Source organism: Danio aesculapii, chromosome 14, assembly GCF_903798145.1.
Source record: "Danio aesculapii chromosome 14, fDanAes4.1, whole genome shotgun sequence".
NCBI classification, from domain to species: domain Eukaryota; kingdom Metazoa; phylum Chordata; class Actinopteri; order Cypriniformes; family Danionidae; genus Danio; species Danio aesculapii.
In genome coordinates, this window is record NC_079448.1 from 10,334,657 (window position 1) to 10,344,876 (window position 10,220).

The 10,220-nt window shown below is 38.9% G+C and overlaps 1 protein-coding gene across 1 annotated transcript in view; it reads left to right on the forward strand.

The window, feature by feature from the left end:
• Nucleotides 1-9,676, forward strand: part of nxf1a (nuclear RNA export factor 1a) — a 33,565-nt gene extending 23,889 nt beyond the window's left edge. The window contains exons 14-22 of the mRNA XM_056472627.1: nucleotides 1,142-1,197; nucleotides 1,295-1,399; nucleotides 3,360-3,415; nucleotides 3,509-3,624; nucleotides 3,716-3,758; nucleotides 3,872-3,944; nucleotides 4,211-4,393; nucleotides 9,254-9,314; nucleotides 9,638-9,676. Of these exons, the coding sequence (XP_056328602.1) occupies nucleotides 1,142-1,197; nucleotides 1,295-1,399; nucleotides 3,360-3,415; nucleotides 3,509-3,624; nucleotides 3,716-3,758; nucleotides 3,872-3,944; nucleotides 4,211-4,393; nucleotides 9,254-9,314; nucleotides 9,638-9,676 (732 nt within the window). The remainder of the gene's footprint in view (nucleotides 1-1,141; nucleotides 1,198-1,294; nucleotides 1,400-3,359; nucleotides 3,416-3,508; nucleotides 3,625-3,715; nucleotides 3,759-3,871; nucleotides 3,945-4,210; nucleotides 4,394-9,253; nucleotides 9,315-9,637) is intronic.
• Nucleotides 9,677-10,220: the final 544 nt, after the last annotated feature.

The following is a 10,220-nucleotide window of genomic DNA, read 5'->3' on the forward strand; positions in this document are numbered from 1 at the left end:
TTTAATTAGGACAGTAAGGTCGGACTTTGCTTAGACAAAAGTCTTGTCACCTAACAGAAATAATGTACAGTATAGAATATAAAGTCATGGTGCAGTGGAAAAAGAATTAATATTGTGTTTGACTCCCATGAGCTTAGAGGAATGGATCCATACATTCTGTAATGACTCAAATAACTTATTCATCAAGATTCTTTGGATTCATCTTCAGTGCCGCCTCCTCCATCTTACCCTAGACATGCTCAATAATGTAAATATCTGGTGACTGGGCTGAACTGAACTGATGTGGAGGCTGAAGTATGAGGAGCAGCGCTCTCCTGCTGAAGAATTCGCCCTCTCCTGTGGTTTGTAGTGTAATGGGCAGCACAAATGTCTTGATACATCAGGCTGTTGATGTTGCCATCCACTCTGCAGATCTCTCTCATGCCCCCATACTCAATGTAATCCCAAACCATGATCTTTCCTTCATCAAACTTGACTGATATCTGTGAGAATCTTGGATCCATCTGGGTTCCTATATGTCTTCTTCAGTATTTGTGATAATTGGGATGCAGTTCAACAGATGAATCATTAGAAAAATCTACCTTCTGCCACTTTTCCAAACGATTAACTAGAAGTCAAATTATTTTATGTTGCTCTTACAACTCTGATCGACAAAAAGACTTCTGTCAGGTAGTGTATACATACTCTGTATCTAAAGTTTTTAAATATTTTATATTTGATTTATTTTTCTATTGCATAACTTCTATTTCTATATCAATTTTTCTTTGTTTACTACCCATTTTTATTCCATAATTTAGATTCTTGTTGTTGTTGTTGTTGTTGTTGTTGTTGTTGTTGTTATTATTATTATTATTATTATTATTATTATTATTATTATTATTACAAATAGATTTTTAATTTGAATTTGCAGCTGTATTATTGGGCTAGCCAGTTCAGTTTGGGGTTTGATATAACATGAAGGCAGCTCAACTTAAATCACACCTTGTTGCCATGGTATTATGGAGCAGCTGAGATGAGCTGGTACCTAAAGCCCAAAATTAGTGCAAACTAAACTGAAACTTAACTGCTAATCTGGCTTTATGGTACAGGCCCATGAAATGTGTATAGTGTTTGACTGGGCGTGTCTGTGTAACCAATTCAGGGCAGCCACTTTGTCTCCAATGAAATCCAGGATCTCATTCAGCGTTTTCTGGCGCAGTAAGTGCGTGCATGGTTTATTGAGCCTCTTAATGTTTACTGTGTAGCTGTTTTTTGTCAGCAGCAGGGATATGTGTTTGTGCTTATATCATGGCAGGTATTACGGTGTCTATGACTCTGGGGACAGACAGCCACTGCTGGAGGCATATCATAAGAGTGCTTGCTTTTCTCTCTGTCTGCCGTCCATAAGTAATCCCTCCAGGTACAGTGTGAGCTCTTGGTACATGAAAATATACTGTAGCTCATCTTGAGGCTGAGATTAACATCCGGATGTTTTTAATTTGCCAATATCTAAGTGAAACACTTAAACTAATGACAGGGTTTATAAATGTATATTATAATTTTTTTATAATGTAGAAGCTACACTCACAGCCACTTTATTAAGTACACCTTCCTAGTACCAGGTTGGACCCCCTTTTGCTTTTAGAACTGCCTTAGTCCTTCGAGACATAGATTCAACAAGACACTGGAAATATTCCTCAGAGATTTTGGTCCATATTGACACGATAGCATCATGCTGTTGCTTTAGATTTGTCAGCTGCACATCCATGATGTGAATCTCCCATTCCACCACATCCCAAAGGTGCTTTATTGGATTGAGATATGGTGACTGTGGAGGCCATTTGAGTACAGTGAACTCATTGTCATTTTCAAGAAACCAGCCTGACATGATTTGCGCTTTATGACATGGCGCGTTATCCTACTATAAGTAGCAAAAGATCAAAAGAAAATCAACACACTGCCACTTTAGCTCTCAAAAGGCTTTAATATCACTCACAACGTTTTAACCAACATGGTCTTCATCACCTGCCTTCGAGATTTTTTAGATGTGCGCACATTTCTGTGTTTTATCCTACTAGAAGTATCCATCAGAACAAGTTATATTTTATGAGCTGCACATGCGTAAGAAAAGTGTGTGCACTAGCGCGGGTTTTTTTGGGGATATAAAAAGGATCCCTGTCTGTTTTTGCGGGGGTTATGTGTTGGAGAGAATAAAGTGTGCTACAAATAAGAAGAACCGTTGTAGTGATATGATTAAACAGTCATAAAGGGATGGGCATGGTCGGCAACAATACTCAGGTAGGTTGTGGTGTTGACACGATGCTCAATTGGTACTAATGGACCCAAAGTGTGCCAAGAAAATATCCCCCCACACCATTACACCACCACCACCACCAGTCTAAATCGTTGATACAAGGAATGATGGATCCATGCTTTCATGCTGTTGACGGCAAATTCTGACCCTACTATCTGAATGTCACAGCAGAAATCGAGACCCATCAGGCCAGGCAACGTTTTCCAGTCTTCTATTGCCCACTTTTGGTGTGCCTGTGTGAATTGTAGCCTTAGTTTCCTGTTCTTAGCTGACAGGAGTGGTACCCGGCGTGGTCTTCTGCTGCTGTAGCCCATCTGCCTCAAGGTTCAACGTGTTGTGTGTTCAGAGATGCTCTTTTGCGCACCTCGGTTGTAGTGAGTGGTTATTTGAGTTACTGTTGCCTTTCTATCAGCTCAAACCAGTCTGGCCAGTTTCCTCTGACCTCTGACATCAAGGCATTTGCTCCCACAGAACTGCCGCTCACTGGATATTTTCTTTTTCTGACCATTCTCTGTAAACCCTAGAGATGGTTGTGCGTGAAAATCCCACTAAATTAGCAGTTTCTGAAATACTCAGACCAGCTCGTCTGGCACCAACAACCATGTCATGTTCAAAGTCACTTAAATCACCTTTCTTCCTCATTCTGATGCTCAGTTTGAACTCCAGCAGATCGTCTTGACCATGTCTACATGCCTAAGTGCATTGAGTTGCTGCCATGTGTTTGGCTGATTAGAAATTTACATTAACAAGCAGTTAGAGAGGTGTACCTAATAAAGTGGATGGTGAGTATATATACATACATTCTGTATATATAAATTTAAATATTATTTGGACACACTAAGTGCAAAGTAAAATTTGTACTTGAAGACGATTAGTCTCCTCGCCAATGTTGCATTAACTCCAAATACAGCAAAAAGGATTAATCTAAAAACAGGATTTATCTACAATTGAAAGCTTTGTAACATTGTGCAGTACTGTTAAATGTTTTACTAAACTGGAAAGTATTAAAATATTAAGTTGTTCTTTTAAATTGTTGTACTTTTTTAACTTTTCTGTAATTCTGCAGGTACAAACTGGAATATTTCAAAAACAGTCGCAATGTCAAGAACATCAAAGATTCCTGTAAGTTTTACTCATGACGAGAAATCAAATTTGAGTTAAAAAAAAAAAACCCAGATGTGTATTTGTCATGTACGGTCATCATCTTCTTTACAGCCACTCGTTTTCGCTTGCTAAAACACACCCGTCTGACTGTGGTCGCGTTCCTTAATGAACTCCCGAAGACCCTGCACGACATTAATTCAATCAATGTCGATGTCAACGCATACGCCGTGAGTTTCTCAATCATCTGAACATTCACAAATGCTCCTGTTTTGCAATTCACTTTTTTGACATCTAATTGTTTTCTTCTCCTCTCCATAGAGCACTTTGTTAGTGTTCACAGTGAGTGGAGTTTTCAAGGACGGTAAGTCTTGTTTTCAGACTGTTATTTGTGTCAGAATAACAGAATAACAAAGTGTGTCAATGAAATAGCACTGTGTTCACTTCAAAATTATTATTTTATTTTCCCCTCCTCAGTTGATGACCAATCAGAGGACTCATTCAAAGCATTTTCCAGAGTCTTCGTCACAGTTCCAGCTCAGAATTCTGGGTAGGAAAAGCGAGCAGCAGATTTTGACTGACTAAATAAAAACTCTCCTTTTTACTGCTGATTTCTTTGGTTTTTGGTGTAATTTTATTATTTAATATGGTAATGACTTAATTCATTTTCTTCCAGCCTCAGACACACTGTCCATTCAAGCGCACAACTGACTATTCAGCAGTCAATTAAATTTTTTTAATTTGTCACAGAACATCTTTGTTAATGTCACAGAGTTGATTTGGTGCATTCTTTTTGGTGTTTGTTGCATCCTACAGTTTGTGTATCGTAAACGATGAGCTCTTTGTGAGGAATACCACCATCGAGGAGATCCAGCGTGCATATACTGCACCGGCCCCAAGCCTGTCAAGCAGCCCAGTGCCCATCCTCTCTGCACACCAGCAGGAAATGCTCTCCTCCTTCTCCCAGATGTCTGAAATGAACCTGGAATGGTCTCAAAAGTGAGCAGAGAAAGAGAAAGCAAAACATGCCTTTATGTTATAGAACTAAATGTCTGTGAGAGATCAAAATTAGAGAACAAATTCTAAACACTTGAATTGGACAAAAAGATTGTAAGTAGTAAAACGTTGGTCACAAAAAATATGCTCACCAACATGATCCCTGTGTCCGAAATCGCATACTTCTATACTATATAGTATGTTAAAAGCAATATGCAAGCAGAGTAGTATGTCCAAATTCATAGTATTCGAAAAACAGTATGCGAGAAGTACCTGAATGACCTACTACTTCCATCGAGATTCTGAAGTACACATTCGATGGATGCTACATTATCCCATTATGCCATGCAAGAGAATTCATGAATGGGAGTGAAGCAACGCAACTTATGCGGGTAGGTTACGTGATCATGACAAATGTCCATTTATACTGACATTCATACTAGATAGAACATATATTTCTAACAGTCGTGTAGTAAATTTAATCGTAGTACGTACTGGGTAGTAGGCGATTTTGGACACAGTGCAAGTCTTAAATATCAAAACACTGTATGCAGAGATACAGATTCTTACAACCCAGGCTCATTTTGAAAACGTACCCCTATATACATTTCTGGAGAGCGCCAAATACATCCCAGGAGTTATGTTTTTTTTTTTTTGTTGCAGTTTTTGTTTTCGCGAATCTAGCAGAGGCTGGTGTGTATGCTTTTTCGGATCCCAAATTTCTTTCGTGAGTGCCATTCGCACCTGCTGTTCTCACGTAAATCCACCAGAGGCTGCTGTCGACTGACTGACTGACCCACCCACCCTCCTCCTCCTCTAAACCCAACCAATAGTGTTTTTGCTTAAGCACCAATTGATCCGCCCACCCACTTCCCTAAACCCAACCCTCAGTTTTAAAAAGAAAAGCCCTCGCCTGATTTTTACCACGTTTTACCACATTTTCACCCTGTTATTTACTTGTTTATTTTATTTTTTGGCTTTTGTTTTTGTCTCACCCACTTTCTGGAACTGTTCTTCGCCAGACTCAAACCCCATCATTGTGGTTAACTCCTCTCTGTGTCTCTCAAGTCTGCCGACGTATATGGTGAGCTAACTTGACAAACTGGTAACAGCAGGAAATCCGTCCATATGGAGGTAAGCTGTCAGCTGGTACAGGGGAGCAGCTGGCCACCATGGGCCCTATGACAAGCTGATATTGAATAGCGGTGGGGGTGGGATGGGGGGGGTGCAGGGTTGGTAGTTGGTAGTGTCTGGGGCCCCTCTAAATGTATGGGCCCTTAGAATCTTCCTAACTTCCCCCCCCCCTAGCGGGGCCCCTGAGCTTGTAAGTGCGAAAAAGGAATCTGCCCCCGTCATCTGCCCCCCGTAGCGTTTTTTTTTAAAGATGACATGCAGCCATACGTTCCTCTGGCTACATAATTCACAGTCTCCAGAAATATATAGGGCTATATTTTCAGAATAAGCCCATGTTGGATTCTTACCTTGTTCAGAGCTTAACTGGTGACCAACTGAACTAACTGCCTATTGAGATTATCTGCATTATTCTGTCCTCTTGTGTAGTTGTCTATCAAAGACAACCCACCTTTTGGGAGGATTGAATGAGTGACATTTTAAAGATGTAGTACTCTAGAAATTACAATTAGGTGCCAGATAAACACCAATAACTATAAGGTATCTGAAAGTGTCTTTTTCAAATATCTCTTGTATACTTTTTACAATGTTCTTCATAGAATATGCTTAAACATGTTCTCTCGCTCCTGTTAGGATCATTTCAAATAGGACTACGCAGTGGCCTTGAAGTTTAGGAAATTATAGTTTGTTCACTAATTTAGATCTCCCCTGTATTTATAACACACATATACACATACTGATGAGCCAGAACATTAGGAGCTCTAAGGTTTGAAGTCTTATGATTAAAGGTTTAAGCTAGGGCCTAATTGTCATCATGGGAAGGCAACTGAGTCACAGTATGTATGAAACAACAAGGCTTCTGCATTGCTCCCGGGTTTCTGTAGTGAGGGTTTACCAACAGTGATCCAAGGAAGGACAAACCACAAATCAATGACAGGATATTGAGTGCCCAATACTCATTGATGCCTGAGGGAAATGTAAATACCATCAGATCTGAAGCACAAAAGATCTATTGTGGTCACACAATATTATGATGCTTATGTGTGGGATTTGGCACAGTGCATCACACGCTTTCATAGGTGGCTGTAAGAGGAATCCCATTTTCTTTTACATCACATGGATGTGTACATGTGCACCATTTTCCTGGCATAGTGGTAGCACCAGTGGAGGGTCTCGTTGACCTCACAATTGCCCAGATCATCAGTGGGATGTATTAGACCAGGTGTGACCTAACTCGTTGCTGGAAGGCCAGTGTTCTGCAAAGTTTAGCTCCAGCTTGCTTCAACACACCTGCCAGGAAGTTTCTAGTATGCTGGTAAGAGCTGATTCAGATGTGTTTAATTGGGGTTGGAGCTAAACTGTGCAGGACACCGGCCCTCAAGGATCCAGTTTGGGCACCCACAAATTTGATCCACTGTGGTTCAAACTACAGGATTTTACAGATCCTCTGCTACATCTTGTAGCCATCTACAGCAGAATACCTTCAGGGGAAATCCCTCAGCAAGATGATTAGGCTCCTTTTATTGTGAAAGTTTTACTAGATGACACCATGTCCTAACTACATGTGACTGCAACACACTATAAAAGATATCTTTTCAGTGTTAAAAGAAGTTTTTGTCCTAACCATCTGCGACTGCATCGCTCAATTTTTTTGGAAATCTGAAAAAATATTTTTTGCGACGTCGCAGCATAAACTACAATAAAGATCACCTCGGCTGCTGATTATCTGCTTTGTTCAGTGATAAATGCTACCAATGCGAGTTTGAATAACACATACGTGACATTTATTGCCATACTAAAAGCGGAAGCAGATCGTTTACCTCAGATTTTAAAATAACTAGGAAATGGTTTGAAAATGAAAGGCAGAATTGTGACATCAGCAACATCAGTCACAAATTTGCCTGTGTACTTTTAATAATGTTAAAGAGTCTTTATACATGTTGATTGTAAATCTTACCATTTCATTAGGAGTGCAGTGCACTATTCTGGACATCTGAATGGCTGTAGTTAAATGCTTCTGTCATGTGCCAACTTGCTAGTCACTTGAATCTTGACACATCATGTGTAGTTCGGACATGGTGAGATATTAGAAATACTATTGCTTACTATAGAAATACTATGATACTCACAGCAAAAGGGCCGCTAGTTTGAGTCCTGGCTGGATCAGTTGACATTTCTGTGTGGAGTTTGTATGTTCTCCACGTCTTGGCGTGGGTTTACTCCTGGTGCTTCGTTTCCCCCCGGAGGCCAATAGACATGCGCTATAGGTGAATTGGATAAACCATAATGGCCGTAGTGTGTGAATACGTGAGTGTAATGGTGTTTCCCACTACTGGGTTGCGGCTGGAAGGGCATGAGATTAGTGCTTTTTTTTTCATGTGCCTTCTGAAGTTACAATAAACCCAGCTTGGTTGTGCTCAAGTCAACAGCACTTTACATTTTCATTAAGCGCCATCCAATGTCAGGGAGGGATTTTGTATGCTTACTGTTCTTATTGATAGTGAAAATCGCTTAGTATGGGTGTTTACCAGTTCTGGGTTGCAGCTGATGCGTATAATGTTTGGGACTAATAAAAGGGACTAAGCTGAACGAAAATGAATAATTGAATGAATGATGCTATATCCACTGCTATAGATGTAAATAGGGCATTAAATAGTATGACATGTTGTGAAATAAACCAGTGTGTTTATAATTATGAGAATGCGTTAAAAAAACCAAGCCAAGCAATGCTCTTTGGTTCAGCTACTATTAACTAGAGGCTGATGGCACCAGACCACTTAGCCATTCTATACACATATTCCTGCTACTGTTAAAGGGTTAGTTCACCCAAAAATGTAAACATTTTAGGAGAAAAAGAACATTTTAGAAGAGCTTTTCTCATAATCTATAGACCGAAACAGTCACGATGTTCAAAGTCCAGAAAAGGAACCAATTGTCAGAACATTTCAGGTGGCTTCAGTGGCTCAACTGTAATCATACGAAGCTCCAAGAACACTTTTGTGTGCCAAAATTAACTCCTTGGGTCATTAGGGTGTGTGTTTACTATGGGCAGTACAATATGCAAGAATCATACTGTCTGTAGTAAATGCGCACCCTAATCTGATTCAGAAAACACTGGCAAATGTTTTTTGGTGCACAAAAGTGTTCTTGGAGTTTCGTATATTTACAGTTGAACCACTGAAGTCACATTAAATGTTTTCAGTTCCTTTTCTGGACTTGTGACTGTTGCTGTTAATGGAGAATGAAAGAACTTGCGAATGTTATCTCACCTAAAACAGTGTTTCTCAACCATGTTCCTGGAGAACCACCAACACTGCATGTTTTGGATGTCTCCTTTGTGTCACACCCATTACAGGTTTTTGCTAATGAGCTGGTGATCTGAATCAGGTGGGTTTGGTTAAGGAGACATGGCAAATACGCAGAGCTGGTGGTCCTCCAGAAACATGGTTGAGGTACACTGATCTAAAATATATTAATTTGCATTCTGAAAATGAACAAAGGTCTCAGGGGTTGGAATAAGTTATTATCAACAGTATTTTCATTTTTGGGTGAACTAACACTTGAATTGCAAGACTGCAGCATTTACACATAAGGGAGTTTAAAATAAGTTTTTATTTTTTTATTTTTACATAGTTAAAGTCACATGGTTGTTGTTTTTCTGAATATATTCCATATTTTCCACCTCTTGTCAATATTATCCCAACTACGTTGGTAAGGCTTGTGTGTTGGCAGGTGTCTGGAGGATAATACATGGGATTTTCAGCAAGCTGCTCAGATATTCGCAGAACTGAAGGTATGAAGCTGATAGATCAGCCTAGCCAATTTCAAAATGTAAAAACAACTTTATTTGTTAATCTTTTTTTAAATAATTATACATTTTGTTTGCTCTCGGTGATCAGAATAAAAAATTATGTTATTAATAATTGAAAAGCCCAGTAGGTTAAATATTTATCAAAGCAGAGTAGCTGATAATTGAATAAGCTAAAGAATTGATCTGAATTTACTATGATTTGTGCATGGTGTAAGTTACTACTGTAAATGTATGCTGATTACAGTGATTTTCCTGCATTTAAGACCCGAGTGTTATTAATAGTATTATTTTTTCATCTCCTTTAGGCTCACGGAATGATCCCTGAAGCTGCTTTCATAAAATGAAAACAACAAACATTCAGAAAAAGCATAACTATGGCCATGTACATAGTTGTATTTGTTGCTCAATGAGCATTTGATTTTTGATGCATCAAACTGAAATGAAACAGAAATGTTTTACATTAATTCTATCATTTTATTAAAGTCTTTTTTTTTTTTCTTAAAGAAATTATACCTCAGGTTTGTACGTGAATAACACTGCGATGCTTTTTCTGAATTAATTTTAAAAGCACTTTTTTCTGTTTTAAGTGTGATGTCTAAAATATGCTGAGCTTTTGTTATTGTTAAATGTGATGTTTTCACAGAAATAAAGTTTGTTTATCCGGGTTTTTCTCAGCAAGATCAAGAAATCAATACCCTATCAAATTATGACTTTATTAAAGATGGTTGTGATTATTGGTAATTATGACCCCACAATCCTGACAGAGAGCAAGAGATGAATAATTGGATCTTAAAAATTTGAGTTGTAATCTGGTGGTGCACTTTACATTTGACTAAATTTATGAAAAACCACTGTTTGTACTTGAAGCACTGTTAAAAATGATCCCAG